The sequence below is a fragment of the Penicillium hordei genome (assembly GCF_028827395.1).
Source record: "Penicillium hordei strain IBT 12815 chromosome Unknown utg000001l_segment0_segment0, whole genome shotgun sequence".
NCBI classification, from domain to species: domain Eukaryota; kingdom Fungi; phylum Ascomycota; class Eurotiomycetes; order Eurotiales; family Aspergillaceae; genus Penicillium; species Penicillium hordei.
In genome coordinates this window covers 62,550-83,080 of record NW_026623142.1, presented here as the reverse complement: position 1 = coordinate 83,080, position 20,531 = coordinate 62,550, and the positions used below count along the sequence as shown (strand labels likewise).

Below are 20,531 nucleotides of genomic sequence, written 5' to 3'. Positions count from 1 at the left end.
ATAAAGTAGATAAGGTAACATTCACCGAGCTTCTTAACCGATATAGAGCTTACTAGAGAATCATCTATAGTAAGATAGCTACTAACTAGAGAGGCATTTCTAGAGCTATATTTTCGATATAGTAAGGTTATAAAGAAGCTAAGCCTAAAACCTAGCTCTATAATAGACCCTATCTATATAGCTAGAGCAATAGCCGGTATCTAGCTTAGAAATATTAGGACGTATTCGATAAGAATAAGCCGCCTTTATATATAAGAAACCAAGGTACCAAGGACAAATAGGAGAAAGCAATAAAAGCTAACCCCGCCTAGAAAGCCTAGGTTAATAAGAAACGTTAAAAGGTAAAAGTATAAGAGCAAGCAAATACCGCTTTTAAAAACCAAGGTTATAGCTTCTTCTCCTCCGAACCTAAGCCCTAAGCTAGTCTAGAAGCTAGTCTAGTAGCTAGCAAGATAGCACCTAGTACGGCATAGGTAACTATACTACCGGCTAGCAAGCATATTAACGTCTCTACTACCGTTATATCCACCTAAAACCAGACCCAAATCGACGATATACAGCCCGTACGAAAGCGCTAGGTAGTCGACACTAGAGCACAAATACATATATATAACGATCGAGAGTTATTCGTGACTTTCGAGGACGTATAGAGTAGCGTATAGGTAGGAGATATAGAGACGAAAATCGATAGGGTAGGCACTATAGTCATCTATAGTATTAGTCCTAATAGTAGAAAGGTAGTAAGGATAGAGTTATATAACGTCAGATACTCTCCTAATTTCTATACTAATCTAATATCCTATAGATTGATGATAAAAGGAGGTCTTATAATAAACTTCAGAAGGGACTATATTAAGTCTAAAGATAGACAACCGATTTTTAAAGTCTATTAGGACATAAAGCTGTCCTAGTTGACCCTACCTAAGGATCTTTAGTATCCTAAACTCGAACCTAAGGACTTAGTATTTACAACCAAGGCCAAGAAGTCAGCTTAAGAACCAAGAGCAGAAGCATCGATTTAAACCTAGTATAGACGCCTAGGCTATATCGGCTAGCAGCGTATTAAGAAGCTAGTAGAGATAACGGAAGGCATTACTATTAAAAGCAACCCTAGCAAGAACGAAAAGCAGGTATATAAAGCTTATCAATTAGTAGATACACCGAGACAGATCTCTCGCCGGAAGATAGGCTAAGTATATAGTATATTTAGAAGGGTCTATTTCGACCTAGTATAGAATCAGCCGGCCTATAATAGATATATCTAGTTAACCCATTTCTACCTAGATAGTATTAAATACCACTTTATATTCACCTATACCAAGAAAAATAACTACTAGATAGCTATTAGGAAGTTCCTAGTACTAGTTAAGAACTAGTTAAAACTAGAAATTAGAGTGGTCCACTATAACAACGAGCGGAGCGCTAGCAATAAGGTTAAATCAATAATAGAGGTAGAGGGATATACTATTAAGCATTCACTACCTAGCTTACTAGAAATAAATAGTCTAGCCGAGAGATCTAGGGGGATAGTAGTACGAACTACCAAAGCGTTAATTAACGATATAGAGCTACCCTATACTCTATAGCTAGAGGCAATATATATAGCGACATATATCCTAAACAGGACCCCTACTAAGGTCATTAAACCTAGTAAAACCAGTAGCCAATAGATCATACCTTAGAAGGAATTAATAAAATATACTATACCAGACAGGATCCAACACTAGATAATCAACCTATCAAATATAAGGTTATATAGGTACTTAACGTACTCGAGAATCATTAAAAGGACCTAGTTAGATAAGATAGCACCTAGAGTAGAGATAGGATATCTCATTAGGTATATCTCTAAGAACCTATACAAAGTATAGTTCCCCTATAAAGGACGTACTAGTATAGGGAGGGTAAACGTCGTTCGAGATACTATATTCGACGAGACGAGATAGTATTCGAAATCGAGACCCCTACCTAAGCAAGAAAATACAATTAGTACTATAATAGATAGACTAGGCATATAGCCAGCTATACTTACTATAGAAGAAGCGTAGGTTAAGCTTAGTATACAAATATAAATACCTAGATCGATAGCGAGGATAGCTCTAGATAATAAAACTAAGCTTACCGAGTAAGGCTAGATAGCTGCCGATATAGCTATCGATATACCTAATAATATAGCTGATATAGCTATCGATAAAACTGATATAGCTAATATAGCTATCGATATAGTTGATAAAATAGATAATAAAATAGCTAGCCAAGTAGCGAGAGAGATAGTTGCTAAAGAGAGAACTCCAGTATATATAGATATCAAGCTAGTAACTAGCTTGCCTACCCCACAGTCTATTACTAGACCAAGGGAGCAAACATTAATATAGATAGGACCGAGGGACTAAATAGGACCGAGGGAGCAAATAGATAACCTACCTAGTAGCTTTCTAACCTCCCTACCACCAAGATCATCATTAGCATCCTCCCTACCACCACTACCATCTAGAATAACATTAATATCTCTAAATCCATCGAATCCAGCACCCCAAGAAACCATCCCATCGTCGCTAGATCCGATTTCCGTAATACCGTCGATCGAAACTAGGGGGGAGGAGATAGATAAAGATACTAAGATAGAGCGTCAACTATAGCAAGAAATAGCGTACTCGCCGATACTAGAACTAGCACTAAGAGACATAGTAGGTAATATCGATATATCAAATGTCATCACCGGCACTAGATCTAGGAAACTAAGGTTAGATCTAGGTTATACTACATACCTATCTCTTAACGATACCAACCAGATAGAGCCACCAAGCTTACTATATACATTTACCACAGGCATAAACAAGCGGTTCGATACCAAGCCACATCGAGATAACCTACCACCGCCGCCAGAGACCTAGAATCAATTAAAGACCTATCGATTCGCCGAGTAGTTTAAAATAGCGGCTATATTCGAGGTCGAGATATTAAGGAAAAAGGAGACATTCTCCTAGATTCCAATTCCGAACGAGCGAGGTACACAGGTACTACCACTAAAGTAAGTATTCATATACAAATTCGATACTAATAGTATACTAGAGAAGTTCAAAGCGAGAATCTATATTCGTAGAGATCTTCAATAGTTATCTACAGAGGAAAAGAGAGCCGTAACACTAGCTATTAAGATAACAAGGGCTATCTTTACATTAGTAGCTATATTCGATCTAGATATAATACAGAGAGATATAGTCACTACATTTCTAAACTCAGTACTACAAAGTAAGGTATATACAAAGTACCCTCCAGGATTCGAAGCATTAAATCAATACTAGCTACTCCACAGAGCGCTATACGGATTACGCATATCACTAAGACTATAGCAGCAAGAAGCAACCAGGGTACTAGTAAAACTAGGCCTTACCCTAGTACCGGAAGATCCATACATCTTCATTACCACCGGTATCATCGTCTTCTTTTATATCGACGACATCATCATAGTGAATCATCCCGACTATGTAGAGTAAGCAGCTCAGCTAGATCGAGAGATTAAGAAGCAATAGGAATTACGTAAACTAGATACAAGCTAGTTCTTAAACATACGAATTCTCAGAGATAGGGAATAAAAGAAGCTTTAGTTATACCAGGATAGCTATATTAAAAGCATAGTAGCGAGGTATAATTTAATCACTGCAAGGAAAGTGGGATCTCCACTAGCTATCGATCAATTGATTCCGTACGATAGAGTAGCGTCACCGAGTCAGATTCATAGTTTCTAGGCTAAGGTAGGATCTACTTAGTATACCACTACCATCACCCGGCCAGATACTATAAAAGCTATAGCTAAATTAGCTAAGTTCCTTACCAACCCCGGTCCTAAGTATATTAATACTATTGACCGAGTCATATAATACCTATACGAGACTAGGTACTAGGCTATCGAGTATAGTTCTAGAGAGACAGATCGTTAAGATCAATATAACAAAAACCATAGTCTCTAGCTAGCTACAAAATCAATTGAATTTATAAGCGATACATCATTTAGAGACAATAAGGATAGGAAAAGCTCCGAGGGTTACATTTGCAAGCTATATAGGGGCCCTATAGATTAGAAAGCAACTAAGCAGAAGACGGTGACCACGTCGACTATAGAGGCAGAGCTCCTAGCTCTAGCCGAGGTAGGCAAAACTATATAGTAGTAGCGTCGAGTCCTCTCTGCATTAGGCTTCCAACCTAACCACCTACTATCCATTATATATAACAACTAGCAAACCGTCGATTTGTTAACAAAGGAAGGGGCGGCGATACATACGAAGCTCCGACATATTGATATTAATCGTTGCTAGATAAAACAGGAGGTTAGCGAGGGTCGAGTCAATATTAACTGGGTTCTAACTGCGGCTATGCCAGTAGATGGCCTTACGAAAGCGCTTCCGAGACAGAAGCAGCATCTCTTTAGGGAGCTGATTGGGATGAGAGAGATCAGTCATCTGATCCGAGAAACAGAGGCTGTTTGAAGAGAGTGCAGAAATAAAGGAATTGACAGCTCTTGAAGCTAGGAAAATGCAGGCTTTAAGAACTGGGGGGTGTGTCGAATACCAAGTCCGAATACATGGTAGAAACCAGGTAATATACCGGGAACATCATGTGACATTGGGTACCAGGCATACCATACAAAAGTGCATATTACAGTTAGTCATCATGGTCCGCACAGATTGTTGAAATAGCGGGTTTTGTCATTTTAGTTAGTTAGAGTTGTCAACATTGGTCATTTATACCATACATTGTTCGTACACCAGCTTTCCGTCATGTTGTTTATTGCCCCTTGAGCCTATGGTGTTGTGCGTTAGTGGATGTTGTGAAAGAAGTGACTGGAACTCTTAACATACGCGGGCTTTTGCGGCACTCGCTTCGTGCTGTTCCTCCACTGACAAAGACCGAACCCCAGACGAATAACTCTCCCGGGTCTTTCGTACATGATGGTTAAGATCCCTCAAGACGGAGGGGGCCTGAGCGAGAGAGGTCATTTTGAAAGATCCGCGGAGCTTTTGTACTTGTAGTTAAACGCCAATATAGATATTAATGGAGCGCGATCTCACGGCCACTTCTTCTTGTGTACAAAGAAGAACCAGGCTGTATTTATTTTTCTGAATATAAGCTTGGAAGGACCCTAAAAGTGAATAGAACGAGGGGCTTTTAAGAAAAACAATGAAACACGACTGGTCGGTTATTTCTGGAATCAAAAGGAAAAGATAGCAATTATGTGAAGGAATATAATGATAATAGTTTTGATGATTTCTCAATAATGATTGTTTTGATAACTTCTGTGCTGAGTGATCTTGTTTTTGTCACGCAAAAGGATATCTGAAGCCATGATTTTCCATTGTCTTATAGTGGAGGCTAGCCACGTAAGACGTCAGTCAACTGTCAAGTGTAGGGGCACTCCAATTCCTATACCGCATATGTAATGGTCACTAATACTTCATCGTTAACCCTCTTCCAAAGGAGTCAGTGTCCAGACAACTCTCAGGAGTAAATCGCCAGCCACTAATGTGCCCTTAAGCAGCCAAAAGGCTCCAAAACAGCTGCCACTGATATCGCGTACCGTACAGTAACTATAGCGTGTAGCTGGTTGCAGCTGCCTTAGAAGGACCCAGACCATTTCTCGGCCAATTTGATTACCTTAGTTCCTCTGGTCTCTAGGGTCGGAGAATCTTGTGGTGCTAGTTGCAGTGGCCTAGAAGGACCTAGATCACCCGACTTCACAAGATCTGTTTGTACCGTTAATACCATCTTAAGGTGATTGGATATCCACGCGCCTACATTGTTTCAGAAGCTTTTAGGTGTTGCATCATTGCCATAACTATAGCCGGTTGCGGACAATGAAGTAGTACGAAGCTGCATAGGCGCCATGATCAGGTTTATTTAACCAAAAACACGCTGATTATATAATGGCCCGCGATCAAGTTAGGGTACTCAGGAACGTGCTCGGTTTTAGTGATCAGAAAGCGGCAAGGGGGTGAGCACTAAAATGGAAAGGGAAAAGTCTCGAGTGCCAGGCATCATCCGGTATATATGGCCGCTAGTGCATCGGATTTGTTTGGCTGATATCTGATAGTAGTTCACTCAGTCGCACTACCGCTTGTTTGTGGCAAGCTGGCAACCGTCCGTTCATTTTCAGCCATCCCCGCGTCGCCAGATGTACCAGACGATGTATATTAAAAGCCAATCCGCCCTTATGTTCAGTAATAAATGAGAACGCGTTAAGGATACCGATCGCATCTTTCTGCTGATTAGATGATGACATCTCGGAAGGCTGTAGCAGCGACCGAGGAATGTCTTTGGGGTCCACACAGGCCATGAATCCTAGATATTCAATCGCAAGAGAACTGCGGCGACGGATCTGCTCAAATGAGATGAGCCATGTCTTTGTCACTGCATTCTCCATGCCTGGATATCTGCCGTAGTCTCCAAAATCTTCACTCAAGCGCGCAATCACCTCATCATCCTGCTTGGACAAGAGTTCTTCATACTCCGTGAGTGATCCCTGGGTATCATGGGTCGCATTGATATACGCTGCGGCCTGAACAATGGCTAGTGGAAGATAGGTGAGCTTCCGCAGCAAGCCTGGTAACAAGTGTTCTTCGTTTTCGATAGGATTAATCAAATAGTTCCGCATCATCTTTGAAGCTCCAGACTCGTCCATTTGCTGCACAGTCACTACATTCTCTTGAGCAACTCTCGTGGCCACCTTGCGGTCGCGTGTGGTCCATATGATCGCCCCAAGCCTGCTTCGGGGCATGTAATCAATCAGCCGCTTAGCTCCTACCTCAGATATGAGTGGAGATGTCCACAAATCTATATCATCGGCACTATCCAATACTAGCAGCCATGGGCCAATAGTCTCATCACTGGGGTATATTTGCACTAGTTCCAGGATATCAACACCAATCTCTTCACACCCAGAGAGGCGAAGGTTCTGAGCCACCTTATGATATGCTGTCTGTAGGTTGGTCAGGCTGTTGACTGGAATCCAATAGACCGCGCACTGTTCTCGCATGCGGTGGGCTAGCTCAAGCACTAGCTGGGTCTTGCCCACACCACCGAGGCCCTCGATTGCAATTTTTCTCGTGGTACCAGACTTGCGTTCCAGTTTCTGTATCAGGTCACTAAGCAGTTTCTCACGGCCGGTGAATTTAGCGTTTCGTTCAAATGTCACCTACCACCGAGCACGGCCCTGCCCTTAAGCTGTGTTAGTATTGGATTTCGGGATTAGGTATCCAGAATAACGGCATACATTGTTCCAGAAGTGCTAGTGTCTCTTGATACCGCTATATAAGGTTAGCCACATACATTCATTCTGGTTGCGGTATACTAACCCGAATCGCTTTAGTAAAATTAAGGTTGGTTGCACCTATATCCGTTATTATCCATTAGTCGAAAGATACCAGGACTATGAAAAATCTTCTAAATACACACTCTACTTTAATTTCAGATTCTCAACACAATCCCGCACTCGAAACCTCACTGCCTAGTGGTCGAGATACCCCTCTGTCGCTGACTCAATCGAGCCTTGATCCTGTTATTCCGCCAGCCTGACGTCCTGTAACCCCTGGTCCACATTGAATCGGAAATACCGCTTGATATCATAATGCTACCGCCATTTAGCGATGAATCGCTTCTCTGTATGCTCAGCTTGCGTGGCGAGTTCTGGCAGGGTTTTCGAAACAAACTTCAACAGATTGTCCTCCATTGCCTTCTTCCCGGGATTGCCGGTACCGATCGAGATGAAGCACTTCACTTGTGGCTTTAGGTCGCCTATGTCCTCACACCAAATACCAGACGCTTCGCCTTCCACCTCATCTATAGGGTTGTTGGCCCCGAGCCCTCCATCCGCGAATCTGCGTGCTTCGATCGACATCGGCTCGAAGCAGGTAGTGGCGGCGGAGGTTGCGCGGGCGGCCTAGCAGATGGTGGCCCGAATTCCGGCCTTGTTACCGTAGCTGCGAAGGCGCACAATATCCTTGGTCTCCTGCGTGATGCTGCAAACGAATCTAGAACTATTAGCAGGATACGGATGCATCGGCTCACATACACTTACACCCGGCAACTCCGGTCAGCTTGATCATTGAATAAATCGGTCGGCTTAGCTCCGCAGTTGTTGATGACTTCGTTGATTGCACCTTCGAGCTTGTTGGCATCGAATCGGGGCTTAATCTTGCCAAAAAGACTGGATAGGCCCCATTTCGAGGGCTCACCAAAAGTCCGTTTCATTAACTTGATATATGCCATGATGCACTCATCGACATCCATCTCCAATCGACCTAATATAATCGCAATCAATCTACATCTGTCAGCCACCCGACTTTAGAACACGGACTGAATCAACCCACCCGCCTGTACTGGTGCCGCCAATCAGGTCAAACACCTCGCAGGGCTTCTTTGCTGGTGAACCCTCGGGGCGTGCCTGATTCAGTCGGTCCATCAGCCCTTTCAGAATGTACAGAGTCGACAGCCCGCGCACACCGCCAGCATCCAGGGACAGCAGGCATAGTCCGGTAGTGTCAACTAGGTTCGGCTCGCCGCCGTGCTTGCGTGTAGTCTCTTGCTCTATGGTGGTTGCAGTATTCGGCGTTGTGCTCACTCACGGCATTGTTTCCTTATTCACGATTTAATGATACGTTGAGCAGCCGAGGCGTCAACAGTGAGACATGGTGATGTTACGATTGGATAGTTGCCTTGAAATAACTAGCCTGTCAATCTGTAGGGTCGGAGAAAGAAAGATACTGGAAGCGCTGATTGCTTGTATTGAGAGGGCAATTATATATCACCCATCGGTAATGTTTTTGAGATAACTTGGAATGTATGTTCTAGACTCATCTTTTGTATAGGAAGGTAAAATCTAGAACACGGAAGAACTCAAACAAATAGTGGATACAGGCCGGTGCGTCCTCATCATATGTTCGACCTTCCTCCCAATCACCGAACTGGAGTAATGGAAGACTATTCTTTTGCGAAGCAGTTTGTTGCGGAGAGGCGTAATCGATCGGAAATATGGGGTCGACGTTGGTGCAGCTTATGTCAGACAGGGAGGTCGGTGACCAACGGAAGTTGCCAGGTTGGTGCATATTGTGACATATCATCCCACGGGTCAAGCGCCATGCTTTGTGGAACACCGTAATCATCATGGTTAACGAAAGAACTGGGCCTCATTTTCCTAGGCCTACTGTAACGAGAGATTAAGGGTGAGTGGTTATTAGTTGAGGCTACGCGATCAGGAGCAGTTGTTCGCCTGCAAACAACCGACAACTGGCCAGGACGGTCGTTTGCCGATGATATCGCTCATGAGGTTCGCCCCAGCAGATCATCAAGTTAATTGGCGCCAGGTGGCCTTTCCCCACATGATTTGCAGAGATCCACCATAGATTCCACGGAATTTCACAAGCTTTATTTTCGTACGCAGTGTAATCTTACGCCGCACGGTAATGTATTACTATACACTCAATTTAATGCGGGCCGCTCCAATAAATGATCTGCGCTAAGGCCTTGGCGGTGGGGCCAGGAAAGAGTTTTTCACTGTATATTGGTCAGGGCGATTTCGAGAATGACTGTAATCGTGGCACCACCGACAATTTGATATTCGGCCATGGTTTACTAGTCACCTTCCTTTATGATTTACTATGTACAAAAACACAACAATATGACTACTTACACTGTAGTTAAGAACATGAATGGGAAGCCGAGGGCTTTTCACTATTGGAGGTCCTTAAACAGAATTGCATGGGTAGACTATAGTTTGACCAGATAGCCCCGGTTTTTTAAAGTACCGAATTAAATTTGATGGTAAATCAAATGTTTTAACTTAGAGAATGTCAACGACTAGCCGAGGGCACTGGCTCCGGAGATTGAATAGAAACAAAAAGGCGATTAAGTAATAATAGGAGTGGGGTGGTAGATTCGACGAAATAAACAATCTACTTTTCCTAACGTTTTTAAATTGGTCGGTAGTAGAAAGCATTCTTCAAGCCACCTACACGGGCAGAATATACAAGAGTCTCTAGTACAATCCTTTTGGGGAAGAGACCAGATACTACGGGAATCTTTCGAATGCACCGGAGGATCATATATCTACGTGTGGATAGATGTATTCGGTGATTCCAGTGATCTCAGTGAGTTCGTACTTGATGGTCCATCCTAAGGAGTAGGTGGCCATATGTGTACGTGCGCCATGCGATATCTGTTAAAACTTGTTTAGTCAAGTTGGTAAGATATGTACGTGAATGACATTTCTAGATTTCTAGATTTAGTATAATCGATGCACAGTTACTACTAAGATTCCTACTACTATTAATCTAAAGCGTGTGATCTAGGTATCAACTCTTCTGTTAACTTTAGCTAACTTTACTGATTTATTAGATATATTCCGGAAAAGGAGTACTACGGTACTAAGACTATCGAGTAAAGGTAACCTTTAGTGTCTATAGAATTCTATATTCTTTTAGTAGTACTATATTATAGCTGGCACCTTCCTTCCGTTATTTAGCCGTCTCTCTTACCTATAGCGCTATCGCTAAGATAACTAGTAGAAGGTTTTTTTTAAAGGGCTAGTTAGTCCAAACGATATTCGAATGTCAATTAGTAATAAAGTTATCGTCTTAGGGCAACTCGATAGTCCTATAGATAGTGCGACTCGAATTTCTAGTAAAGTTTTATAAGTTCAGATCTAATAAATCTTCTTATAATATATATCGCCAGTAAGTAAACTAGCTAGGTCGAAAAATCTGTATATAATATGAATGTCACTTTTCCATACGGTAGACTTTATAGTAGAGGCTATTTATATAGCTTGGCTTACATTGTAAAATTAGAAGGATTTTACGATATTTCCTCACCTATGGGCAACTTTAGCCGCGGGCTACCGGCCTCCTTTGCAGTAGCTCTTACATATTTCCCAAGATGAAATGCATGCATCCCTAGCAACAAGGAAACTCATTTCTTCTCTACCTATATCCAGGGAAGTGGTCAAAATAGGCTTCAACGCCCAACAATCATAGTTCACCCCTCAGCTATGTTATTATTGCTCTAGAAAGGTGTACATGGGTTTATATAAGTGGGGCATACACCTCCATTGACTCTGGTATTTACTAGGTATTCATTGTTTCATGACCGCGTAGACTAGCGCAATGTACAAACATCTCAATTAATACCAGCCAAACTAAATGACAAAGCATAGCCAATGACTGCTTCCCGGCTTCAGAAAATCACATTAATTTATGCGCCAACTGCGCCGATCGTGGTCCCGTTCGGTAGCTCAAGTCCGATGGGAAGTCCACATAGGAATTTGTCGGTGTAGGTCGTTCCGCGCTTTGTGGCGAGCTTCTCTTCAATGTCTCTATGCATGTCATAGCTAGTCATTGTCAGTATTGCCCAAAACCTGAAGTTCGTCAAACTCACGAATTCATCTCCTCAATAGTAAGCACTTTATTCGCATCTTCGACTTTGTATGTGGGAATATCTTTGTTGACGGAAAAGCCTATGCGCTGGTCAGAAAGTAATGTACCGCAACATCATGAAACAAAATTCTCTCACCAATCCGCTCGTTGATATTGTAAGCAGCCTTGGCTGCTGCTTCCTGCACCCTTGTGGCACGAGGCAAACGTACCTCCTGGTAAACAGCGAGGGCTTGAGCAATATCCCCCGAGAAATAACGCTTATCAAATAGGAGTCCAAGTGCTGCCGCATCTTCGATGGCCATACAGGCTCCTTGGCTTTGATGAGGCATCATCGGGTGTGCAGCATCCCCCAAGAGACAGGTGTTACCGCTTTGGATATACGGGTACGGGTCATGGACCCAGAGACGCCATGGCTTGATCTCTGCCCCAATTTTCAGATGTTCAAACACTTGCCGGTCGAGTTCCGGGTATGGGGCGAGGAGTTCCTCAACGGGGCGGTCTTCGGCCCCCCATGCTTGTGTTGAATAGTCGCCCTTCTCGCGCGGGAAGAAGCAGTAGTACGACAGAAGCTCGCCACCGTTACAGGGTGACAGAACAATCTTATCCCATTTTCCTTCCTGTCCACCCCAGTACTCCAGTGCACTGTTCTCAGAATAGTTCACCAGGCCGAGCCTGATGACATCCTCGGTTTTGACATTGGTGTGCAAGCAGCTCTGCTCGGAGGCTCGCTTTTCTGGTTTGATTCCAATAATCCCTCGAACGGCCGATCCGATTCCATCTGCACCGACGATTAGGTCATGGCTTATAACCTCGCCGTTCTCGAAGACGACTGTACTCGTCTTCAGATCGATATCGCGGCACTAAATCCCAGGTAACATTAGCACATACTTGATTTCAAGCAGCTTCCAGTGCTGAACGTACCCGGTAGTTTACTTTGAGAGTTGCTGGCACTCCTTCACCTTCGCCCAGCGCCGCATCCTTTAGCATGGCATGCATGTACTGGCGATGGAACATGTTGTAGACATATCCCCAGCGTTTCTCATAATCGTCAAGGTCGTACACACTGACAGGCTCACCCGTCTTCCAGTCGCGGTTAATAAGCTTCTTCAAAACCACAGGGTCCCCCTTGGCGATATCCACGTTCCACTCGTGTAGCCAGCGGGTTCCATTGGCAGCACACGAAACCGAGGCGCCGACTTCACCTGCAAAGTCCGACTTTTCGTAGATAGTCACAGTATGTCCTGCACGACGCATGGCAATTGCAACCGACATACCGCCGATTCCCCCACCAATGACGCCGACATTGAGACTCCTCCAGCTTGACATGGTGTATTTAGAGATAATCAATAAAGCCTGTGGGTTTGAAGCAGGTTGGATCGATGCAGAAAACTGTGAGTGTCAAGGTGAATATATAGCAAATTCTCACCTATTAATCCCTTATCTCTACATCTTCTCATATACACTTCGCGGATTTCTACATCGGCTGGCGGATGGTGCACTCGGGTCACCGCGGGCCGCGCACTGGCGCTTATCTTCGGCTTTTATACTTCCCCCGTCTATCAGAATCAATGCGTCAAAAGCGGAGCTATCCGGGCAAAAGACGTATGGGCATTATCTCATTACCACGGCTCTCTCACGAAAATAAAAATAAAAAACGAAACGAAAAGCAAAAACATACAATAGCATGTGTATGACCTTGGTCACCTAGCGCCCACGGTTCGGGCATAGGCGGTTCGCCAATCTATTTAGGTAGATTATATATATAGGCTGTTATTCCGCCGGATATTAGAACTTACAGGGCTTTCCTCGAGTGGGTTATGTGGGTTATAAGTGGAATAGGCTTTGACAAGTCCCGCAGCACCAGTGCTATCGCAGCACCAGTGCTATCGCAGCACCAGTGCTATCGCAGCACCAGTGCTATCGCAGCACCAGTGCTATCGCAGCACCAGACCCTTGGTTCGGTACTGCAGCACTGTAAACAATGCAAACACAACTAACCTCGTGATATAGTTACATAATGTCAGCCAGAAATGCCCTAGTTAGTCATTTGTACTATCCAATAGAAACCATGCGATCCTTTCAGAATCTCAATACCCTGTTTTCACCATGTACTCACTTGGTATTCGACAATAGTGAATAATTTCAGAAAATCTAAACTAGAACATACGTAAATTATAGTATTTAATTTAGATAAATTAGCTAAATTATACGCCAAGACCTAGATTTTACATAAATTCGGGTTGAGATGTGGTATTTGCGGGCGATGGCGCAGACTAGACTCGAGTTTGGGTGCTCTGACATTTCCAAACCGGCGAAGGTTGTTGCTGATGTCGATGATTGAACGTTTACTACATTCAACAGCTCTAGCTATTCCGGAAGCAGTCAGTGATTTGCTGAAACTGGATTATTTCAAGTTTTGAGAGGGAGCCTTGGCGCCTTGTTGCAAAGGGAAATCTGAGTGTTGATAAAGGGAACTTCTGGCAGGGAGCGGTGGAGGACCGGGGATGACGAGCGACTCCATTTGCTCACCCCTATGCTCAGTGAGCACGTGAAATGATTCTGCGTAGAAAGCCGTTGGGGCGCCAGGTATTAGGAAATGCACATGACCTTGCGATCTTGCAGGAGCTTGGGGCATAGCTGCGGACCTCAAAAAAAGGTGGTTCCTACTCTGCAAACGCATACACTAGACTTGCCATAGCAACAACTCTTGTATCCTACAATGATATTTCTGCTGTATTATACCACTTGGTTGCCATTAAAAGGTATCGAATACTACAACCCCTGTCACAAAGTCTTTACCCACTCGTTGATTCCACACCAAAACTAACTGACTTTGAAACCTATTCTCTCAATGAATTTATAAAGCAATAATTCTTTAGATACTTTTCAATTAAAGGCCAATATCGGATTGACAAAATATTTCTTTCTAGAAGATCTAATATATATGGCTGTTAAGTGGTAACTGATTGAAATATAAATATCAAGGTGAATCTCTATTATATATAGTAGCTCCTATACAAAACTCACGATTAGAATCATTTATCAAGCTTTGAAAATTGACCACTCTTTATCTGAAATACTTTCTCAGATAATTTATATATGTTTACCCTAGGTTTGAATTGATAATGAATATAAAAATAATTAAAGAATATGTTGCTATATACATTTATTAAGAGAACAGGGTTCTTTTGGTGCGGAAATGGCGAGTGGGTAAGACTTAGTAACCCCTGAATGAGGGAGGTATTTACCCAGAAAATCAGGTGGCACTTAGTACCAAGCATACCATACAAAAGTGCATAATACAGTAAGTCATCGAATCCGCACAAATTGTTGAAAAAGCGGAGTTTTTGTCACTTTAAGTTTAGAGTTCTCAACATCGGTCATCCGTACCATACATTGTTCGTACACCAGCTTTCTGCCAAATATGTATTTTGCCGTTCCTGCAAATTTCCTTGTAATAAATCAGCTCTTCTTGCCCTTTAGCATCCTTCGGTAGCGGACAGCGTAGCTATCAAGGTCCGCATCTGTACAATGCTCCGACAACCATGCGCCCTCGGCGCGACGTGCCTTGACTATGCTCTTTTTTGTCCTGAAGTAGACAGCCGATTTTAGGCTCTTCGCAATACCAACACCAGGGTATACCACAATACCAAACATAGCGCAACCCGCTTTAGTCGTCATATTTGCTACACCCTTACCAACGCCCGTCACAGCACCCTTTGCGCCATCCTTTCGGATGCCTTCGTACGGCTTCACGACCAAATCACCCACTGCCTCCACCATCCCCAGAGCGAAACCTGTGCCGCCAAGAGTGAATCCGCTTTTGATGTCAGTAACAGAACCGTCGTGTTGTGGCTTTTCGCCATATAATCGAGGGACATTGCGCATCCCCTCCGTTATGGCGAGTGGGATGTCGACAGTCATGCCTTTCAGCGCAGTCGGCACAAAATTGGCAAGACTTTTCACCGAAGCTCCAGCCATCCTCCCTGCAAGCCTAGCACTACTATGCCCAGAGGCTGACGATGTACCTTCTATGGAAACCATACTTTTTGTATCAGCTCCCTCTTGTGTCTGCAGGGAGCGCTTTCCGGTAGAGCTGCTTGTGGGCCGATGTACGGCTTGACTCGAGGCACTCGTCAATGGCCGATCCCTGTGGCTTACTTGGTAATCTTTATATTCCTCAAAGGGTTTGTAGAATAACCCCAAGATGGAATCAAGAAGTTCTGTCGTGGTTGCCATAACGGCAGAAGTTCCGCCTGTGATAGGATCCCATCGACGATTCTCGATCACAACGGGCTTGATTGCATGTCTGAATATTGGTTAGTTTCGTGGCTCCATGGGACCACGAGCTACACGTACAATTTTAGTCGTTTTGGATTAATCAACTTTTGTGCAACTAGCGTTGCTGCTGCGACCTTTGACAGTTTTATGTTGATATCGTGTGTGGAGTAAGACCACACTGCTGGCGCCCCTGGGCATATATCACAGGAGAGGCGCTCTAAGGGAAGGTGTGAATGGAAGGAAGAGACGGCTGCTTGGACTCCTGTTTCAGAAGCTATTTTGACCGCAATTGCAGAGGCTGCAGTGATCGCTTGGTCCGTGAAGCAGTATTGAATTCCTTCAGCTAAGATATCAGCATTTAGCTCTTGGTGAGGGATTGGGGTAGGACCAGCGCCAGCTGCAGCCACCATAGCACCCCAGAACGGTTGACTAAAAGGTAAGTCTCGAGGTCGTTGAAATACCATTAGGGGTTCAAGTCACTCACTCTCCGAAGAACGGGACAATAATTGTAGGTCTTGCATTCCGCAAGCCACAAGCCGTTGTGCCAGCGCCTCCATGATGTACCACCGCCGCCACGTGTTGAAACAACCACTCGTGAGGGCAATCTCCGATAAAATATACGTTCTCACTTTGGTTTCCGCCCAAATTTGACCAACCCTTTGAAATAATAGCCCTCACACCAGTAGCATTGACCGCATCAAGAATGGCTGCATTGATCCTGATCGGATCCTCAAGCACAATACTCCCAAAGCCAATATATATTGGCGGTGGACCAGACGATAGGAAGAACCGAAGGTCCGTTGGAGGATCGTATGTTGGAATGTCACGGAAGAAGAAGCCGCAGACGTCTACATATCATGTTAGCCGCATCTATCGATAACTAAAGAACTTCTTCGTGGGGCACTGACCAATATAAGAAGGCCAATCCAACGGTTTGGGTACAAGTGCTGGAGACCAACAGTATGTGAAGGGAACTTTCAGTATTTCAGCGAGATCAGGACCTTCAAACATGGCTACTTCGTCAAGATCAAGCTCTTTCCGCCATCGGTTGACTACATCCCCAACCCTGATATAATGGATTAGTACGGTGCACACGTGTTCAGTTTCAGATGGGACCATACCCTTGCCATGTAAGCCAGTTGACAAGATTGTACGAGGCATAATTTTTGAACCCTTGGTCTGGACCGTCGGCCTTGAAGTTGGCCAGGGGATGTGGAAAAGACTTGGTACTGCTCCAAGGCATGGTGAACATCAGATGTACCGGGACGCTGAGAGCTTGAGCACAGTGAACATGTGCAAAGCTCGGTGGGTTGGCAATGATAGCATCTGCCACGAATGGGCGGCCTGTTACCAAATCCGGCTTGATACATGATTCCCAACACCCATCCAGCATTTCCCGTATCATGATGCGCTTTCGACGAATCTCGCCTGCTTGAAAACTCTCCATGCTTGGAATGAGCCCCGGTGTCTTGACCATGTATGCCATCAGCTCTCTTGGATCGCCTCCAATTGGGTAAAACTCCAACCTCGATTCCCTGACGAAACTTTCAAACATATCATGTGTGGCTAGACGCACGCGATGGCCATATCGCTTAAGCTCGTTTCCGAGGGCAATGAAAGGTTGAACGTCACCCCGACTTCCCACTACTTGAATCACAATATTCAATTTGGCGACCCAACCTTTTGCAGGTTGCCGAGTTGGCTCCAAGTGTCCTGACGTGCGATCGAGTCTAACGGTGGTAGGCTCGGCATCTTGCGCCGGCAGTTCAGAGTATTCAGGCGGCGGTGTAGGAGCTCTCAAGAAAGGTCTTGTGTAGAGCTTCGAAAGACTTCGTACGACCTTTGAGTCCCAGTCGATATCAACGCGGCCGGCATCTAATTCTCGCAGGTCATGTATCAAAAAACGAACGTCAAGTCCAGCACCAAGATACCCTTACGGTGAATAAAAAAGGGGTTAAAAAAGTAAACATACCATTCAAATTGATACCACTCACACCAGTAGTCGGGGGACTAGTGGTAGGTGCCTCCATGATAGGTTCACCAGGTAGCTCGAAAACACAATCCGAACGGCCATTGCTAGCCATATTCGCTAAGGCGGCGACGTCTATTGTAGATGGATTAAGTGAACAAGATCAAGTCCTCAGAACCAACAAATATGACCGAGTGTAAAAACGAGGCAGACTGGACGCATCTGGAAATCAGATTTGACCATTGAATGACGACAGACTTTGATCCACTTCAAACCTCCAATATACGAATACGGCCTGGCTCCACTTATTTGGTTAAATTCTAGCCTGAGTTTAAGCTTAACCCCTAAAGTGGGGCGTATTCGTATACGTTCAAAGTTTTTTTTATCGACCATTGCGAAATCATTTGCGTTTGATATTTGGAAACAAGTGGCGAATCTAGGCAGCCTCGAAAAGGGATCTGTCCGTTTAATTACCTCGGCGATCCACCGCAACAGGCCACGGAACGGATTATCAATAGTTTTGTCTCTTCTGCGTTAGTTCCCTTCTTTGTATGACAAGTGTTAATTCATAGGTAATATAGAGAAAACCGGGGTTAGTTAAGTTAATCTACAACTAGAAGATTGATGAATAAGAACAATCCGTGGTCGGTTTCACCTCATATCAATGGCGAGGCCTGCTCGTAGATCCTGGAATCGTATACGTTTTCGGTATCGGCTTAGGCGGCTCCCGCACTGCCGCGCTTCTTCAACTATGGTATGCACTGGGTATTGGAGTTAAGTGGTTCCTTAAACTAGTGATGAATTCGTTTACGTATAACTAGAACTGGCGTGTTCGTACCCTGCTCTGACGCCGCAGTAGTGTCCTGTCGTTGCGTTATTGCCTGGTCAACATTTTCCCAGCTATAAAGCTATTGGATCTGCCACGACAGTCTTGACAACTCACCAACAGTTGAGTACCAAACAGACAGAGAACATATCGCCGGACAAAATCATGAAGACCTTTGCCACAACAATCATCACCGCACTCATCGTTGCTGCTGAAGGAGTCTACGCATTTCCGAGTACTGGTACGACACCGCTGAGGAACGAGGCAAGCAAGAAGGATATCCTTATCGGGTCTGGAGCGATCAATCCGATATATCTTAATGATCCGGAGTTCGCGGCTGTCCTTGCCAATCAATTCAACAGCCTGTCTCCCGAAAATGAGATGAAATGGTCGTTCATCAACCCGACCAAAGGGCACTACAACTGGGATACGCTCGACCACCTCGTGAACTTCGCGGAAGACAATAATATGGTGGTTAAGGGACATGGGCTTATCTCGAGCTGCTGTAACCCTGACTTCCTGCTCAACATCACTCACCCTACGGCCTTTCATACTGCGATGAAGACTCACTTTGAAGCAATCATGCATCGATACGACGGCAAGATGGATAGGTGGGACGTCGTCACCGAAGCCCTGAAAACTCAGGGAGGCGGCCTGAACAACAATACCTTCTATCAAGTTCTCGGACCCGGCTACATTGCAGATGCCTTCCGCATCGCCCGAGCAGCAGCCCCAGACGCCAAGCTATTCATCAACGAAAATCTAGTTGAGTCACTTCCTGGCAAGCGCCAGGAACTTTACAACCTGGTCTCTAGATTAGTGGCAAAGGGCGTCCCAATTGACGGAATCGCCCTGCAAATGCACATCACTGAAGTAGCCCCGAAACTGGGCGTGATCACGGAGATGGTTAGCTCCTACAAGGCGCTCGGATTGGAGGTGGCAATAGCTGAGATGGATGTTCACACGCTCGACAACGCGATCGAGACTGATACTTATGGCGTCGTCATTAGCGAGGCTCTCGACGCAGGAATCACCGACATTAGCTTCTGGGGCTTTACGGATAAGCACGCTTACACCTGGGTTCCGGGCGCAAAGCCATTGATGTTCGACCAGAGCTACAAGCCTAAGAGTGAGTTTTACGCCACTCACACTGCTCTCACCAACTTTGTCAACCGTTCTTAAGGAGTTTGAGCGCCGTCCAGCCACTAGAGATTGCACTTTCCAAGTCTGCAGTCATAGCCCTATAAATTTGATAGTAAACATGTTTGGAAAAACTGTCGAATACCAAGTCCGAATACATGGTAGAAACCAGGTAATATACCGGAAACATCATGTGACATTGGGTACCAGGCATACCATACAAAAGTGCATATTACAGTTAGTCATCATGGTCCGAACAGATTGTTGAAATAGCGGGTTTTGTCATTTTAGTTAGTTAGAGTTGTCAACATTGGTCATTTATACCATACATTGTTCGTACACCAGCTTTCCGTCATATATCACTACCCCTAAAGCTACTAAAAGTGGCAATCAAAAACTTATTTAACCCCTAAATCTAGTAATAGAGGTAGTGCGATTCGGAAAGGATCGCATGGTCTGTATTAGTTAGAGTCGCTAACTGATAGAAATCTGAACAATGTACGGTATGGATGACCGCTGAGAACTGTTAACTAAAAAGACAAAAACCCATTAACAATCTATGCGGACATCGATGACTGATGCACTTTTGTATGGATGCTTGGTACTAAGTGTCCCATGATTTTCTGGGTGAAATACCCTGTCTCAACCATGTGCTCGATTTAGTATTCGACACAACCTTTACTAGAGGTCTTAATGCTATCATGTCATGGTTAGCAATTTCCGGGTAACCCTCAAGTAAACAACCTCCGTATCCCGTGTGAGAGATTGTTTCGGTGGATTTGATTTATATTTGGATGAATGGGTTTATGTGGCATGCAAATGTAGACTCTACAAGCGCAATAATATGCGGCGAACGGCGTTGGCAATATTATCGGGTCCTTCACTGTTGTTA

At 44.4% G+C, this 20,531-nt stretch overlaps 5 protein-coding genes across 5 annotated transcripts; 1 reads left to right on the top strand and 4 right to left on the bottom strand.

Moving 5' to 3' along the window:
- Window positions 1-6,105: 6,105 nt before the first annotated feature.
- Window positions 6,106-8,805, bottom strand: N7537_000031 (FabD/lysophospholipase-like protein; the record flags this gene model as incomplete). The annotated part of the gene is made up of 11 exons (XM_056891089.1): window positions 6,106-6,126; window positions 6,176-7,139; window positions 7,194-7,212; window positions 7,268-7,301; window positions 7,350-7,384; window positions 7,518-7,573; window positions 7,629-7,933; window positions 7,988-8,024; window positions 8,072-8,314; window positions 8,364-8,580; window positions 8,802-8,805. The coding sequence occupies 11 exons, from the start codon at window positions 8,803-8,805 to the stop codon at window positions 6,106-6,108; spliced, it is 1,935 nt and encodes a 644-aa protein (XP_056756084.1).
- A 41-nt stretch (window positions 8,806-8,846) lies between these two features.
- Window positions 8,847-9,158, bottom strand: N7537_000030 (uncharacterized protein; the record flags this gene model as incomplete). The annotated part of the gene is made up of 1 exon (XM_056891088.1): window positions 8,847-9,158. The coding sequence occupies one exon, from the start codon at window positions 9,156-9,158 to the stop codon at window positions 8,847-8,849; it is 312 nt and encodes a 103-aa protein (XP_056756083.1).
- A 2,083-nt stretch (window positions 9,159-11,241) lies between these two features.
- N7537_000029 (FAD-dependent oxidoreductase) lies at window positions 11,242-12,749 on the bottom strand (the record flags this gene model as incomplete). The annotated part of the gene is made up of 4 exons (XM_056891087.1): window positions 11,242-11,377; window positions 11,425-11,503; window positions 11,560-12,283; window positions 12,345-12,749. 4 exons carry the CDS (start codon window positions 12,747-12,749, stop codon window positions 11,242-11,244), a joined length of 1,344 nt encoding a protein of 447 aa, XP_056756082.1.
- A 2,136-nt stretch (window positions 12,750-14,885) lies between these two features.
- N7537_000028 (glycosyltransferase) lies at window positions 14,886-17,788 on the bottom strand (the record flags this gene model as incomplete). The annotated part of the gene is made up of 6 exons (XM_056891086.1): window positions 14,886-15,732; window positions 15,783-16,133; window positions 16,189-16,552; window positions 16,613-16,770; window positions 16,826-17,579; window positions 17,677-17,788. The coding sequence occupies 6 exons, from the start codon at window positions 17,786-17,788 to the stop codon at window positions 14,886-14,888; spliced, it is 2,586 nt and encodes an 861-aa protein (XP_056756081.1).
- An 876-nt stretch (window positions 17,789-18,664) lies between these two features.
- N7537_000027 (endo-1,4-beta-xylanase) lies at window positions 18,665-19,681 on the top strand (the record flags this gene model as incomplete). The annotated part of the gene is made up of 1 exon (XM_056891085.1): window positions 18,665-19,681. One exon carries the CDS (start codon window positions 18,665-18,667, stop codon window positions 19,679-19,681), a length of 1,017 nt encoding a protein of 338 aa, XP_056756080.1.
- Window positions 19,682-20,531: the final 850 nt, after the last annotated feature.